This window comes from Centruroides sculpturatus, unplaced genomic scaffold, assembly GCF_000671375.1.
Source record: "Centruroides sculpturatus isolate CEXI.00-Female unplaced genomic scaffold, Cexi_2.0 scaffold1643, whole genome shotgun sequence".
NCBI lineage: Eukaryota > Metazoa > Arthropoda > Arachnida > Scorpiones > Buthidae > Centruroides > Centruroides sculpturatus.
Window position 1 is genome coordinate 31448 of NW_019388065.1, and position 18730 is coordinate 50177.

General features: G+C 26.1%; 1 protein-coding gene across 1 annotated transcript in view; it reads left to right on the forward strand.

Annotated features, from left to right (window-relative positions):
- The first annotated feature begins 1529 nt into the window (after positions 1 to 1529).
- The window catches only part of LOC111616767 (guanine nucleotide-binding protein subunit alpha homolog), a 28147-nt gene continuing 10946 nt past the window's right edge, over positions 1530 to 18730 (forward strand). Inside the window, exons 1-2 of the mRNA XM_023358137.1 lie at positions 1530 to 2085; positions 5856 to 5885. Of these exons, the coding sequence (XP_023213905.1) occupies positions 1603 to 2085; positions 5856 to 5885 (513 nt within the window). The 5' untranslated portion in view covers positions 1530 to 1602. The remainder of the gene's footprint in view (positions 2086 to 5855; positions 5886 to 18730) is intronic.

An 18730-nucleotide genomic window follows, 5' to 3' on the forward strand; every position in this document is an offset into this window, starting at 1 on the left:
CAGATTATTTAGTTGCGTAATGTTTGTTTTTTTAATACTGTAATAACATTTAGTTTTTAAACTGAATAAAAATTTATAATATTCTGTTTTAAGTCCGGATATACGGATTAAATTTTAGGAATTTTTTGGTAAAAATACTCCGAAGTTAGGGAAATTTAAATTTCTAAATATAACTTATGCATTTTTCTTCAATTTAATGAATGTATTCTATAAAATAAGCAACTAATTTTATCCATTATTTAGGAAAATAAATTCAAATAAACGTCCAAAAAAATAATAAAATTCGTTAAGAAAAACAATCGATTAGGGAAATTTCCCTACATTATTATTATATTACGGATGGATTTCTCAGTTTTTGAAGTAAATATGACGAATTAATACAGTAGTATATAATGTGAAGTTTATTAAAANTGTGTTCTATAAATAACACCATAGCCTAATATATTAATAACTTTTATAATTGGCAATTTGAAGGAAAAAAACGATTTTTTTATCAAACAAAATTTCTTGCTTAAATATTTTCAGCTTGTTTGACAACTCAATTTCAAGTTACTTAAACCTTATGTATAGAATGTATTAAAAAATCAATTTTTAAATATTTAAAATCTTGTTTTAACATTTCTTACATTCTTCTTCCGTAATCAGAAGGCAACATAGTAGGGGGAAAAAACTAGAATTTTTCCCTATTATTGTTTTTTTTTTGCCGTCGTCCTTTTAACAATGACCCAGAATGTTTAATAACTCTAATCGTGTTCCGGGCAGAATAAATTGAATCATAAACCGGCAGTTATGTGGATCCCGGGAATAAAATGTTTTAACTAGACTACTTCCCTTTTGTCAGTCGATTAAAACATGTTTCATATCTATGATAACTAATAAAGAGGAAAATGTCATATAAAATTAATTATATAGGGAAAAATCCTCGAATTTCCCTAAACGCGTTTGTATAATTAAAATTACTTAATAGGGGCTTTTTTTTATTTTTAAAATAGGGATTTTTCTAGTTAAACTATTAAAATTATTATATTTATGACATGGAAAATAAAATATAATTTATAAAAATTCCTGTTATTGACGTATTTTAAAGTTTATTTTCCGTCATTTTACTACATTTTTTCGATATTATTCTCCACTTTAACAGCTTCCTTTCATCAAATTTTATAATGAAGAAGGTCATTGTAGTTAATGCACTTAAATAACAGTATAAAGACGCGAAAAAAATAAATTTTCGTTTAATCTGAGACGGGTCAAACTTCACTTCTGGGGCTAAAAGGTGGTGAGGGATTTTTTTTGAAGCAGGGAAAAAATGAACTTGTTTACGTCCAGACGGGAGCTGATTCGATATAAAATTCGACCCCAAACAGTCTGACATATGTAAAAAAAAATGACTATAGAAGGAAGAATAAAATCATTCAAACATTTTATCGAATAAGTAAATTAACATTCCGGAAGGATTTATATTCGTAATAATCGTTGTCAGCCCTTATCAATTCATTCAGTTTCCTAAACGGTAATCCTCAATTACGAATTTCCGGATATCGTCATAACCGGAAGTATCATGAGGTCACGCGAGTTGTCACGAGGGGCGTGACTATTTCAAAGATGGCTTCTGGCGTGTTTTCGTGGTGTTCGTGTCTCCTTCGTTTAAGGTATAGTCAAGACGAAATAGAACAGATACAGAGAAGTAAAAAAATCGACAGAATGTTGAAAAGGGATAAGAGGACAATACGCAGACAGATCAAACTATTACTTTTGGGTGCTGGTGAGAGCGGAAAGAGCACGTTCCTCAAACAGATGAGGATCATTCATGGACATTACTTTGACGTCGATTGTCTCAACGAGTACCGCTTCATTATTTATCAGAACATTGTCAAAGGTATGAAAGTGTTAGTCGATGCCAGGCAGAAACTTCATATCGAATGGGGTAATGCCGACAATAGCAGGTACGGCCGTCATTTAATGTCTTACGAAGATAAAATGCTTATGGATCAACGTTTGTTCTCGGAATATGCTGAATCGGTTCGGCATTTGTGGTCCGATCCCTCCATTAGGATGGCATTTGACAGGAGAAGGGAATTTCAATTGGTGAGAAATATATATGTATAAATATAAATTTAAAATATATGTTAATTACTTCTTTTATACATTTTATATATTAATTAGTGTTTATTGAGGAAGTTGAGTTGTTATGAGGGTGTTCTGTTGAGGATTAATTTTAAGAAATTGTAAAATTGTTTTGGCCTTGCTTAGTTTTTAAAATATACTTCTTTTTTTACAGTGTTACATATTTGCAAGGAATTTTTGAATTTGTTGCCTCGATTAAAAATTAATAACATAAATCTTACTCTGTTTGATTCAAATTAAAGCTGGAATTTCAAAATAAAACAAAACTGTACATTTGAAGGGTGTTTGTATATATACAGGGGGATGCAAAAGTAGGTATACAGTTGTTATTGCAGAAAAAACATACAGGGAGAAAATAGGAAGAAAAAACATTTATTTTTATGTACAAATAAAATCACAAATAAGGAATACAAACTAAAAAAAGATAATAAAAATAATAATAATGAACACCAAACATTTGTATTTCTCAGATTCTCAACTGTATAGCTACTTTTGCACCCCCTTTATATCTTTTACAATATTAAAAAAAAAACACAAATCATTTCATTTAGTTTTATAAAATATGTCAGAAGTCTGTTATCAACTTTATAAAATTAAATATTTTAATTATTGAACATTCTGAAAAATGAATGTTTTTAATAAGTTAACATAGTTTTTCTTTCAAATGTCATAGAAATGAATATAGATAAAATGCACAATTTGTATTTTGTATTTATCATTAAGAGATACAGAGAATTTTTTGTTTTATTCAAAAATAAAATTGGATAACATTTAATGTCAACAATATGCCATTTTAAAGAAAATTTTGAGAACTTTTATCATTTATTTTATTTTTATAGCTAGCCAGTTTGAAAATATAACATATATCTTATTTGAATATATAGATAAACATAAATGGAAAAAGAAATTAATAATTTTAAACAATTTATTTGTCAACTGGAGTTAATGAAACAAATAACTATAATTTCATTTAATTATGATAAATTAGTAGATTTGAAATATTTTTAATTACAATTAGAATATTTTTAATGTACTATGAATTATTAATTTAATAAGCTGATAATACATTGTGAAGTATTGTCTTATTAGTTTTATGTTATCGTTTGCTAATTAAAGTCAATTTTGCAGTGATATATATTCATATGGCTACAAGATATACTGTATCTGTATAGTCTTTTATAAAGCTAATTTCAAATTTTAATATATAAATTTGACAAAATAAAAACAAAATTTTTTTTGATAAAATTCAATAACAAAAAAAAATGTTAGGAATTAAGTCATAAAATTGAGTATTTTTTGTTGTTGCAATTAAATTTCATAATCATATAATCTAATGATGATATATATATATATGTAATGCTATGAATTTTCCTACTTGGATAATTTATTACAAGTGTCTTTAAAGAATTAACTCTATTTCTGTTTTTATTATAAAATGAACGTTTATGAGAAATTGCTCTTATACGAATTGTTTTTAAAAGGTGTTTTCTTTGTTGTTACACAATTGTCATTTATACCTTTTATGGATACACATTTCCTGTTGTTATCTTGATACATATTGAGACTAATTTCATATGAAAACTTCTCAAAAAATATTTTGGTATAATTTAAAACTGTATGTAGTTAGTTACAATATATAAATATAATATTCTGCAAAACTATCAATAAATAACTGTACAATCCTGAAACAGTACCTTTATCGTACTGTCTTTTATTTACAATATATATTGTAAATAAAATTTATATATATATATATTTTTAGAATTGAGTTTAGTTTGCATTTTTAAGAAAAGATACATTTGTTTTTGATTAGTAAGAGATTTATTACTTGTGTTTTGTCATCAAATGATGAGGAAAAGGATATACTTAATTTCCAGGTGTCCAAGATCTTTACATATTTGTAAACATATCAGTACATTGACATCTGTTTTAACAGGTGTTAACAAATTTAGTAAATCATAGTTCAATATTTAAATACCAGTAGAAGTAATTTGTTAAATATATTTTTGAATAGTAAGAAATTGAGTCCTGAAAATTACTTTGAAACTCTGTATAAAGATTTAAAACTTATTATTTTATTATCTTATTACTTTTTGTAGTTTATTAAAAAATAAGATTTATTCAATAAGAAATTTATAAAAATATACAATTCTAATTTATATTAAAAATTAGTCAGATCTCCTTTAGATAATATTTTATATCTAAATAAAGGAATTTTTTTGTTTTTAATTAAGTTAACTGTATTAGTCTTTAAATAATAATAAAAAATAATTTCATCAGCTTCAACAGATTTGAACAAATGATGAATAATGGACAAAAGTAATATAGTCATGAAAATTTCCAGCTGCAAACTTCATTAGTGATGTAGATTACACTTTAAAGTGAAAGTTGAGAAAATAGAATTATCTTTACTTTAAAAACAAAAACAATTTTAAACCAAGCTAATATCTTAAGTTATGTACTTTACAGTATATAATGTGTCTTTATGATTATTGGGTTGTCTGGAAAGATTATTTTTTGCTGAATTCAAAAAAAGTTTTTCTTTGTATTAAATCTTTAAGTCAATGAGAATAATATATTCTTGATTTAAAAAATTTTTTATTATGTCAGGTAATTAGAAAATGTCTTGATAAAATTCAGAGAACAATTTTTAGTATCGAATTGTTAATGTAATTTTATTGAACTTTAAACTTTTTCATTAAAAAAGTTCGGTAAAGAACAGAAAAGATGATGATTGGAAGGTAAGATTTTGAAGATATAACAAGATGTTTTTGTATTTTTCACTACAATTCTCTTTAGTTTTTCTCTGGATTTTTATTACAATATGTCAAGACACATTATTTTGATAAAAAATTAATCTATACATTAAACTAATTAAAAAGATATATTGCTATTGGAAATTTTCAACAATTGTCAACTACAGTTCTCAAATAGAGCATAATATCAGTCAGCCATTGGGTCAAACTATTTTATAATAACAAAACTTTTGCAAACTTATCAAGAATGAATACTTTGTATGGTTGTAACTTAGAGTTTGGCAATGCTGATGATATTTTCTCTGGACATTATCATAGTGCAGCCATGTTTTCTATTATTAAGCAGTCTGTTGCATATATTATATATGCATTTATATATATGGACAAAAATTTCCTGCTGTCCATATAATCCAATAAATCTTGATTTGACAAAGTATGATGTATTCATTTATTACATTTGTTTACAAATCCTATGGCATTCAAATACACTTGTTTTCAGTAGAAATTACAAATTTATTGGAAGCACAGTTAAAATTCAAAATTTATACATTTTGTAAATGTAAACTTTTTACTGATTTAAAGCACAGATTTGGTCATCAGCTATTGTTTGTTTCATTGTTTATATCAAAATTTCCTTAAATCTTGCAAACCATTTACAACAAGTTCTTTCTTATATAGGTACTTACTTCTGTATTAATTTTACAAAGGTTTAATGCTGTATTGATTTTACCATATTTATTATTCTTTTTTTAGAATTCATTTAATATGGCTCAAGTATACTCAATTAATGATTATAATGTGCCAAAAATAATCTAAAGCAAAATGATTTCTGAATTACATTGGTCTATATTACTACTACTGTATTAAATTAATTAATTAGATGCTAAGTAATTTGGACTATAGGCAAATGTTAGGTGCAATCTCATGCTAAATTTAATTATTATAATTAAATTAATATTTTAATAATTATTTTAGAAGTTTCTGGAAGAAAAGAATCAGCCTGAAGCAGGACTTTAACCCACAACCGCTGCTAAGAATAGTAGGTGTAATATGGTCCAATATAATTTGGCAATCGTTTGTAACTGTTGGGTTTGGATGTTTATGTTTGATTTAATTAATTATTCAAAAATTGTTTTACTTTAGAGAGGATCAATAAATAAGGTAATAAGTGAATTTCTGAACATAACTTTTATTAATAGAAATATGAAACTACATCCAACAGGGGTGCCTCTATGTTGGTGCTTGTATTCCCTTTTCATCTGTGTTGCGCTTCTCTAATCACCAAGAAGGTTCCAAATTCCATTAACAGCAAACAACAGAAAATTCATGACTTTTAGCCTGTTCTGCAAATATAAAAAACTAATGAATTATATTTGTCCATTGTCCCATGTAACTTCATATGTTGACCAAAACTTGGCCTTGAAAACAAGATTCTCAAGGCCAAGATAGTCCTGATTGCAACCAGTGTTGTTTTGTGGGACTGCTGATTCAATATTGAATCATAGTTTGAAGCTCAGATAAAAGTTTGAGTGCTGTCTATTGGTGTTAATAAGGTTTTGATTAGTAAAACATAAAAATAAATACAAAATATCTCACAAACACTTTTGATATGTATAGTCCAGGCAAAATGAAAACAGATTTTAGAACATTGATATAAATTTTAACATTAATATTAATAGATTCTAAATGAAATGCATGTGTTACCTTTTAATGTTTAACATTAATTTGTTCTAATTAGAACATAAATGTTAAATTTAAATGGTGCTCTATTAAAATTATACATTTAATTAACAGTCAAATTAAAATTGAAAAATATTAACTACTAGGATTTAATTTTTTAAATTATTAAATAGTGAAACATATCAATATTTTTGGGAGCTCTAGAATGGGCTTATTACATGGCTCCAGTTTCTCAATAAATGATGTTTTCCAGATGAATAAACAGTTGCGATTTTCACATTGTACAAGGATGAAGATTTATTCCACAGGGATGTAAAGTAATGATTGGTTTGATTTCATTTTGCCCGAAGAAGTCATTTTATACATGTTGAAAGTCCTTGTGAGATATTTTGTATTTATTTTTGTATTTTACTCATCAAAACCTTATTAATGCCAATAAACAATGCTCTTAAACTTTTATTTGGTAATTACTTTTTCATGCCAGATTCTTATTTCTTTCATAATTTGAAACTTTTTGCATAATGTATGATTTTCCTTTTTATAGCTTATGCCTCCCCTTTTGTATAGTCTGTGGGTGCTACTGACAGCCAGACATACATAGATAAGAACACTGTTTCCACAGAATCATCAAATTTGTCCAAGCATTTGTTCCACTGGGTAATCAATGCATCCATTCTGTCAAAAAAAATTTATTTCTTGACTCTCCTGCCAGGTGGTGATATCCTGTTGCACACTCTCCAAAGTTGGAAATTGTCCATGGAGATGTTTTTCATTGGCCCAAAGAGATGGAAATCTCTGAGTTCCAGGTCTGGGCTATAGAGAAAGTGTTCCAAAACTTTCCAATGCATATCATCAATTTGGGAACATTAGGCAGTGTATGGTCTCACATTGTTGTACAAGAGAATGACACCTTGCAGTGCCCTTGATCTCAAGGTATAGGCTATTAGTCATCTTCCTCTCTGTTGTACAGACGTTGTTACTGTATTTATTAATCTCTCTTGTAAAAAACTGATATTAAAAAGATTATGATGATTAAATTGAGTGGCATTTATGTTGATAATCAGTATGTACTTTCTGAACTATTCAGTATCTTTATATTTGTATTTATGATTATGCCTGACTTTATGAAATTAAAATTAATTATAAATTAACCTTTATTTTTATTTTAAATCTTTTGTTTCATTATAGTTATGAATCATCATTTTATTTAGTAAACTACAAATAATTTAAAATTATCTTCTAAAATAATTGCCAGTTGAAATTTAATGCAACTGGCAAATATCACAAAATTGTTTTTGTTTAAGTACTTATCAGTTTATGTAATTAAATGTTTATATATAAGATATAATATGATATTCATATTCAACTATTAAATCTTAATTATTTATATAATTTTGTTATAAATAAAACATTTCCACTTTGTTATGATTATGAAAGTTTTGAATTTTGAAATTCTTGAAATTATGATATTTTTTTCCATTTGCAATTTATCTCTTATATTTTCCTGTTACAAAACATTTGACAACTCTCTTTTGAACTAATTTCTTTGAATTTAGCAACTTAAATGCTGTGGTATATCCAAAAGGGGACACTGTCAACTAACTGGATACTAGACATCTGGGTAACAAAATAAGAGATCAGTGGTAGAGAAAAAGAAAATTTTTTATTGTTTTATTTATTAAAATAACCATTCTTTTCTATTGATCTACTACCTGGTAAATTTAAATGACATTTTGTTAAGAAACGAGTTAAGTGAGTTAAAAGAACGATTTTGTAGTTAACAAACATATCTATACATGTTACATATATCTATACGTATTTTATTTTATTTATTTTTGCAAGTAAATAGAAAAGTTTTGAAGGACAGTTTATATCTACCCCAAAATTGACAAATATATGTACATAAAAACAAAGATAACAGTTACATAAAATTAAAAATACATTACATTAAATAAAATATAAGTTAAAAAAAAAAAGTATAAAAGTTTTTCAAAAGAATTTGTTTTCAAAGAACTGCTTTTCTTTGATGTGCTTTGTTAATTATTTTATGTCAGAAGCAATTAATAATGCTTGTAGGTTGTTCCAAAACATTTCCTAAGTTGGAAATAACTCGTAACTCTGATAGTTCGTAACTTAAAGCTCATACATCATAAGTCATAACTATACATATATATATTTTACCAATATTTACAAAAAATAAATAAGTTAAATAAAAAATATCTGCCAAATTGTATGCTTGCTAAGCATGCAAAAATTTTTAAGTTTCTGGTTCTCAAATGATGGTAGTCCAGTTAACCGTTGCTCACTTGGCTATTGTCCATTGTGAATCACCCTGTTGATCGTCACCTAGTTGTCGTATACCAATCCAAATATATTTGAAAGTGTTTTTTAAGAATTGAAAAATCTGATACTAGATTAGATTTTGTTGTTAACAATCAGAATTATATGTAAAACAACAAATGTTTAGGTAGAATACAAATTAATTACAGTTTGGAGGAAACTATTCAATTTATATTATAAAACATTTTCTATAAAATTTTGGTTGCTAATTAATAATGAAATCTTACTATCCTGAACATAACTTTTATTAATAGAAATATGAAACTACATCCAACAGGGGTGCCTCTATGTTGGTGCTTGTATTCCCTTTTCATCTGTGTTGCGCTTCTCTAATCACCAAGAAGGTTCCAAATTCCATTAACAGCAAACAACAGAAAATTCATGACTTTTAGCCTGTTCTGCAAATATAAAAAACTAATGAATTATATTTGTCCATTGTCCCATGTAACTTCATATGTTGACCAAAACTTGGCCTTGAAAACAAGGTTCTCAAGGCCAAGATAGTCCTGATTGCAACCAGTGTTGCTTTGTGGGACTGCTGATTCAATATTGAATCATAGTTTGAAGCTCAGATAAAAGTTTGAGTGCTGTCTATTGGTGTTAATAAGGTTTTGATTAGTAAAACATAAAAATAAATACAAAATATCTCACAAACACTTTTGATATGTATAGTCCAGGCAAAATGAAAACAGATTTTAGAACATTGATATAAATTTTAACATTAATATTAATAGATTCTAAATGAAATGCATGTGTTACCTTTTAATGTTTAACATTAATTTGTTCTAATTAGAACATAAATGTTAAATTTAAATGGTGCTCTATTAAAATTATACATTTAATTAACAGTCAAATTAAAATTGAAAAATATTAACTACTAGGATTTAATTTTTTAAATTATTAAATAGTGAAACATATCAATATTTTTGGGAGCTCTAGAATGGGCTTATTACATGGCTCCAGTTTCTCAATAAATGATGTTTTCCAGATGAATAAACAGTTGCGATTTTCACATTGTACAAGGATGAAGATTTATTCCACAGGGATGTAAAGTAATGATTGGTTTGATTTCATTTTGCCCGAAGAAGTCATTTTATACATGTTGAAAGTCCTTGTGAGATATTTTGTATTTATTTTTGTATTTTACTCATCAAAACCTTATTAATGCCAATAAACAATGCTCTTAAACTTTTATTTGGTAATTACTTTTTCATGCCAGATTCTTATTTCTTTCATAATTTGAAACTTTTTGCATAATGTATGATTTTCCTTTTTATAGCTTATGCCTCCCCTTTTGTATAGTCTGTGGGTGCTACTGACAGCCAGACATACATAGATAAGAACACTGTTTCCACAGAATCATCAAATTTGTCCAAGCATTTGTTCCACTGGGTAATCAATGCATCCATTCTGTCAAAAAAAATTTATTTCTTGACCCTCCTGCCAGGTGGTGATATCCTGTTGCACACTCTCCAAAGTTGGAAATTGTCCATGGAGATGTTTTTCATTGGCCCAAAGAGATGGAAATCTCTGAGTTCCAGGTCTGGGCTATAGAGAAAGTGTTCCAAAACTTTCCAATGCATATCATCAATTTGGGAACATTAGGCAGTGTATGGTCTCACATTGTTGTACAAGAGAATGACACCTTGCAGTGCCCTTGATCTCAAGGTATAGGCTATTAGTCATCTTCCTCTCTGTTGTACAGACGTTGTTACTGTATTTATTAATCTCTCTTGTAAAAAACTGATATTAAAAAGATTATGATGATTAAATTGAGTGGCATTTATGTTGATAATCAGTATGTACTTTCTGAACTATTCAGTATCTTTATATTTGTATTTATGATTATGCCTGACTTTATGAAATTAAAATTAATTATAAATTAACCTTTATTTTTATTTTAAATCTTTTGTTTCATTATAGTTATGAATCATCATTTTATNTAGACCCCAAAAATAAAAAATATATACTTTCTTACTATGTTTATTTATATGTAATAATAAAAATACATACATACAGTCTTGCATTTTTATTAGTCATGTTTTTTCCATTTGAAAGGGTTAAAGAATCTATCTAATGTCGATTGCTTTTCTCTCTTCCTCAGGATTTTTCGTAAGTAATTAATAGCATTGCCATTGTAGAAATCCCCAAGCCTCAACCTGGTTTGGATGCTATTCTAAGACTGTTGTTCTGACATCCTCCCACTTCTTCAAAGGATCTTTAATAACAGATATCGGCATTAATCCTCTTTTTCAGAAGAAAACATATCTCACCAAGTTTCTTGGTGTTCTTCATTCAAGAGTTCTTGGCATTCTTCTGTTGTCAGATCCGTTTCAGGTTCCATTATGAACTCTTCGATGTTCTTTATTTCTCAGATATGATTTTTGTTACTCCTTTAGCTGCTTGAGTCTTCTTGATTATACAGTATCTTTCTTAAATAAGATTGAACTGTGGCCTACTGTAGACCTGTTCACACCATACAGCCCAGCAACATTAGGCATCTTCTGCCCACTCTCTACTTTTGCTATTATACTCTCACTTTTCGAAAAGAAAAACAGACACAAAACTTAACGAGTGCCTACCTGACAGTCTCACGAATACATAAAAGAATTGTTTTGTCAGAAAAATAAAAGGCTGGAATTACAAAGGAGAGTTTCAAAGTTTGGAGGAATACTATCTGATTGGTATATACCGGCTTGAGCATCAATGTCAACATCTCCCACACTCTGAAAAGTTTCAAATTGTTGTACAAAGACAAGGGAAGACCGATCGGTATTCATTACTTTACATTACTTCGTTTTGTGTTTGTTATCTGATCATGTGTTTGTTGTCCAAACATAAAAATCTTTCGCAAAAGTGTTCGTTATCCGATCTGCTCATTAACCAATCACCCACTGTACTATTTGTACAAAGTTAGTTTAATTGGTCAATTACAAGAAATTTAAATTTGTATCAAAGCATACTTAATTGTTTAAAATTTTGATAATTTTTAATAATTTATTACCCTTGTATTTTAGGAGAATTTTAAATTATATTTAAAAATTTTATACAACCTTTTTCTTTATGACTGAGTTTCCTATAAAACTAATTAGTTCAAAACAATGCTTATCTTTTTTTCAAATGCATGATGAACTCAGGATATTTTTCTTATATGATGCTTATCTTGTCAAGTATCTCATAAATTGCAATTCAATAGTCATAGATATATTTCAGGATTATAGGAATTAGGGACTCAAACTATATAGGATGTTGCATTACAGGGAACTCAGTAAATTTAATGTTGCAACTTTGTTCCAGTATTAATTATTTTTTCTGGTGATAGGGGCAAGATATTACAAAATATTGGATTTGCAGCCGAATTTGAAAGCTAAATATTAAATTGTTACTTAAAATTTTGTTATATTATTGCTACTATGTTGAAGACCACAAGTTCTTTCTACAAAGCATTTTTAAAGCATTATATACTGTTAAACTAATATTTAATACATATGGATTGAATATATACTTTTTCAAGCATCACACTGGAAATTTTTTCTTTTTATAGTCTACAGTTGTTCTGATATATTTAATTTATTTTAAGTACAAAATTCTTTTTAAATTTATTTTTAATGTAAACAACATAAATTGAAAAAATTTAGTAAATTTTGTATATTTTGTTGTCTGTTTTAATTAAACTTATTTTCTATTGTTATTATTTTCAATATGTAAACTGAATCCATTTAAATCTTATATCTTCAAGCACAGATTTTTGAATCTAATTGTAATAAAAATAATCAGAAATCAGGCAAATTTGAAAACATTTCATATCTGTAATGCTGTAGTGTGACAAAACCTAAAAGATTTGGAAATTAATTACAAAAGAGTTATTTATAGTTAGAGAAATACATATGTTAAAACAACTATTATTGTTAAATTTATTACAAAAATTTTACAAAACTCTTCAAATTTAATTTTTTTTAATATTAGAGCAATGTAATTTTAAAGGCAGGTCAAGAACAAATTTTATAATATTTGTGACTATATTTATAGCTAAATAACACTTTTTAACAGAAATAAAATACAATAGTTAAATTGTATTACTGGAGTTTAAAATTTAGAAACAATTGAAAGGCTGAGTGCAACAGTAGGCTAACCTTCTTCTATGTGGAAATTGAATTAACAGTACCGTATTTTCATGTATTAAATATATTGTCTAAATACAATAAAATATTACTAGGATTCCATTTAAGTATTGATGGAAACAAAATGAGTACAACAGTTAAAATATGAAAAACTAGCATATACCACTTTTACAGTACAGTAAATCTCAACTTTATTTTCAATTAACATTCTCAATATTTAAATATTCAAAATATTTAAATTTTATGATGGAATTTAAGGTTCATGAGTATGAGAAAGAACAAAAATTTGAAATAAAAGGCAAGCAAAAACAAAAGGTGCAACAGAACTCTTAAAACATTTTTACAATGTGAGTCCATAGTGTTATAACACCAGATGACTAGGGTAGTATGGCATCGTAGTTGAAAAATTTTAAAAGTGTGATCCACAAGTTAGGAAGCTCAAGTGTGGATGTATTGCATGGCACAAGGTGGAAGTGTGGAGGGCTTTTGTTCTGTTCTAAATTCAAAACATTTATTAACCTGATGATGACTTTGTATCATTGAAAGTACTTGCAGTATAAAAAAAGATTTTAATGTAGTCTGACAGTGTGTTTATATAGTATTACCATATATCTAATTGGTATGGACTTTGAAATACAGTGGGTGATCGGTTAATGAACATAATCCGTTCCAAGACTTTGTTCGCTATCCGAATTTTCGTTAACCGATTATCGATTTACCATAGGTTTTAATGGGAATTTAATTAATTTGTTCTGTAGACCCCAAAAATAAAAAATATATACTTTCTTACTATGTTTATTTATATGTAATAATAAAAATACATACATACAGTCTTGCATTTTTATTAGTCATGTTTTTTCNATCCTACAATAATTAAACAAACAATATTACTAGTCACTAGTCTATTCAATGCAGTATGAATTTGGCATTAGTCTTGTCCCTCGGCATTGGAATTTTGTAGTGAAGGGGTCGATACTACGTAACGGTTTTATTGAAGGGGGCGACGATTTATTAGATTGAGAAACACTGATCTAAATTAATTAAATATTAAATCTTTAGAGAAAATTAAGTGTTTTTGTGTATATAATTATTATTCTTAATTTTTTTTTAATTTGGAGATTAGCAATTTGAAAAATTACATCATCTTTTTTTGGTGGTTGAAAATAGAATGTTTAAAGAGAACCAATGTGACACGTTCTCAGTAATGTTTTTTCAAATAATTGTATAGTGTTGCATCATTCAAATGTTTCCTTTTTTTGCAATTTTTCATTTTTTTTTTCCTTGAAAGTCTGAATGTTGTTTTAACTAATCGTTATGTGGGAAGGAAAAATAAAGTAGTGAAAAAGATTAAAATTTTAAAATGGTTAATTTGCATAAAAATGCCTAAAAATTCCTGTATTAATGAATATTTATCATTAATACTATGTAGAATAATTAGTCCAGATTGCAGAGCATGCTTGCTAATGTGGACTAATTATTCTGTATAGTAGTACTGATTAGTGAAAACATTGAATTAGGCAGTTAATTAAGTGTAAAAAAAAAGTCTAAAAGGAGTATAAACATGATTATAAAATCTTTTTAGTTATATGGTACATAAATATGTTAAAATATAGTACATATTAATTTAGAGATTTATTGTGTTTTAAAAAAATCTGATTTTTTTTTTAAGATCGGGGGAAAAAATGCTCAATTCAGGAAACCAGATTAATTTGTTTTTTTAAGAACATTTCTGAATTAAAAAATTCAGAAATGTTTTTATTGCTTTATAAGAACATCAGCTATAAAATTATCAAGTGCATTAGAACAAATACAAGTATTGTTTAATGCATTTGATGTTCTTATAAAAGAACAAAAATATTTCTGAATAATAAATAAAAAAACTCTGATTTCCTGAATTAAGTATTTTTCTTATTCTTGTTGAATATGATGCCAAGTTCAAATGTTTTTTTTTCATGTATGATATTCAAATTTTTAAAATTATAAATTGAAATCTTTTGTACTAATTGGACAAATTGTGACCAAAAGTGTGATTTTTGTGTGTGTTTTGTGAACTCAAAATCATTTCATATGTCTCCTTGATTTTTGAAATATCAAATGTACAAATGGCAAGAAGAACAATATTGAAATGCAGAAATATGTTTCATTTTTTTATCTTTAATTGTCATAAACAATTTTGAATAATATTTAGAGAGCAGTATATTGATCCATAAAACTTTTCTTATGTGAAATTTATTTTAACAATAAATGTTTGCAGTTTAAACTCAAGTCCATTTTATTGTTGTTTTAAATAATAAAATTGATGTTGATTAGTTATCAAAAAAACTTGTAATTAGAAGACAAATGTGAAGGATATTTACCATTTTATTCTTTTCAAACCACAGGAACATAAGGTTAAATAATGAAGTTGATCTTTTTATAGATTTTTGTAACAATCATATATATTTAAGGAGGGAATAGCCTATAAAAGAAAGTTGATCCCAATTTCATCTAGTGTTTCTGTGAGGTTAAAAAGATAAATGCAAATTTTAGAACTTTCATAATTTTTCTTTTATTTATGAGTATGCTTTGGTAAATTTTTGACTTAGTTTTTATTGTTATACAGATATTTTATTATTATTATTATATATATGTAATTTTAATATTTAAATTTTTTAATATTAAATTTTTATTGATTAGAAACTATTGTTATATACTATAACATTCATTTCCTTTGTCTAAATCAGTGTTTCTCAACGGGGGCGATATCACCCCTACGTGGGCATTTTTCCATGTTGAGGGGGGCAATTAGTAACAATTTATATTTTGGGGGGCAAAAAACAATTTTCTGGGTGATATAGTAAAACATTATATTAAGAATAATTAGATATTTTATTCATTATATCATACAATAATTAAACAAACAATATTACTAGTCACTAGTCTATTCAATGCAGTATGAATTTGGCATTAGTCTTGTCCCTCGGCATTGGAATTTTGTAGTGAAGGGGTCGATACTACGTAACGGTTTTATTGAAGGGGGCGACGATTTATTAGATTGAGAAACACTGATCTAAATTAATTAAATATTAAATCTTTAGAGAAAATTAAGTGTTTTTGTGTATATAATTATTATTCTTAATTTTTTTTTAATTTGGAGATTAGCAATTTGAAAAATTACATCATCTTTTTTTGGTGGTTGAAAATAGAATGTTTAAAGAGAACCAATGTGACACGTTCTCAGTAATGTTTTTTCAAATAATTGTATAGTGTTGCATCATTCAAATGTTTCCTTTTTTTGCAATTTTTCATTTTTTTTTTCCTTGAAAGTCTGAATGTTGTTTTAACTAATCGTTATGTGGGAAGGAAAAATAAAGTAGTGAAAAAGATTAAAATTTTAAAATGGTTAATTTGCATAAAAATGCCTAAAAATTCCTGTATTAATGAATATTTATCATTAATACTATGTAGAATAATTAGTCCAGATTGCAGAGCATGCTTGCTANATTGAAATGAAATCTATTATTTAATTGTTATATACTTAACAATTATTAGATAGAGCAATAAAAAATTTAGATGAAAAATAAATGAATTTTAAGCTTATTTTGTGACTTGTTTGCAGTAGAAATTTTATTTTAAAAGTTACACATAACATAATACATATATTACACAACAAAGTTACATTTTAAAGTTATTCTATATTCTGAAAACACCATTCTGTAATATGGGACAGAAATTACACCTAATACATACAGTTAATAATAAGTATTTTTTAATAATTGCACATACTTCTGAAGACATACAGACTTTTGTCATCAGGCAAAAATCAAACACAAATTTTAAACATAAGAATAGAACATAAATGCAACATTTCTTCTTTAAATTCAGTAAAGGCACCAGGTTGGAATATCAAATATTCAATAAAAGTTAGAACAGTCTGACAAAAATGAGATGCATATGAAATTATCAATGAAAATATAAATTCCCAAATCAAGTTTAAATCTGCAATTTTAAAATTTATAAATAGAATTCTTTAAGCATTTATGGCTGTATTCACAATCAAGAGTTAGTTAAAGTGAATTGTAATTAGTTAACTTCTATCTTTAGTATGTGAACACTTATTGGTGAACTTCTAATTCTTAATCCTTGGTTGTGAATTTAGCGGTGAAGTGTATATATACATATTATATACTTCACAGATATTAAACTTATTAAACTTTAAAATATTTGAAAAATTCTTAAAAATTATCTGGAAATTTCTCATTGAACAATCAACAATATCTACATTCAAATAATTTTTGTTNACAATATTAACTGAATATTTTTACTTTATTCGTGTTAAAATCAATGACAGTATGATTTTATAATTAAAGAAATTACAAAAAATTGAAAGATCGCACAAAAGACTTGGGTAATTTTTTTACAATGTTATTTCATTTAAATCAAATCTAATTTAAAAATGAGTAATGCTTTGATCATTAGTCACTTAGGTGTAATAATGACTGTTAACATAATTAAAATTTTTCTCTTCACCATTTGAAATAGTAAACTATTAATGCGTGTGTACATTTATATTATTTATGTATGTTATTTAATATACTAGTTTTATTTTGCAATAGATATGTTTTATTACTTTTTTAAAAACTGTTTACAAATATTTCATTTCAGTGTCATTTTATAATTTTTATTAACTGATTTAGAATTATGTTAAATTACAAAATTCTAAGAACCTGGAACTATTATGAAAATAATAATAAAACATGCTGCTAAAGTTCTGGTTACCAAAAAAACATTATTTAATCAGAAATGTTTCCGACCTTCAATTTAGGTCATCCTCAGCAGACAGGATAAACAGAATAGAATAATTTCAAATTTAAAATTACCTTGAAGGTCAAATGTTTTCTCATTAAATATCTTTTGGTAATCAAAACTTTAGCAGTTTGTTTTATTATTAATTACATTAAATACTTTAAAAACAGAAAATGAATTATTAAAAAAATTAATAATACAACAACAATGTTTTAAATCTTCTTTATGAAGACAATAAATTTTTAATTGAAATTTTAATGAATTATCCTTAAAATATCTGATCTTAATGTATGAACATTTGTATATAAGAAATTTATTTTTGAATATGTTAAGTTTTTTTATTGCAATAGAATTTTATAGTATCATTTGGTCAAAAACTATTTGAAATAAAATGAATTCCAATCTCTTTCAAGATAAAAATTGATATAAATCTTAGTATACTTAAAAAGTTAAAGTAATTTAATAGGTCAGTTTAACTCAGTTGGAATCTCCCAGTTGCCAGATGTTTAGGTTGGATGTAATTTATTTTAGAGGAGGAAAAGGAAAAAAATATATATTATCTAAATTAAACTTTTTTAATAAATTTGATACAGGAGGATAGATTTTGATTAATTTATTATATTAATAATAGTTTCAATTGAATTAAAATTTAACTGATAGTAAATTTTAGAATTTCTTTCTAAGCTTTTATTTTATTTATTAAAGTTTGAGAATTGAAATGAAATCTATTATTTAATTGTTATATACTTAACAATTATTAGATAGAGCAATAAAAAATTTAGATGAAAAATAAATGAATTTTAAGCTTATTTTGTGACTTGTTTGCAGTAGAAATTTTATTTTAAAAGTTACACATAACATAATACATATATTACACAACAAAGTTACATTTTAAAGTTATTCTATATTCTGAAAACACCATTC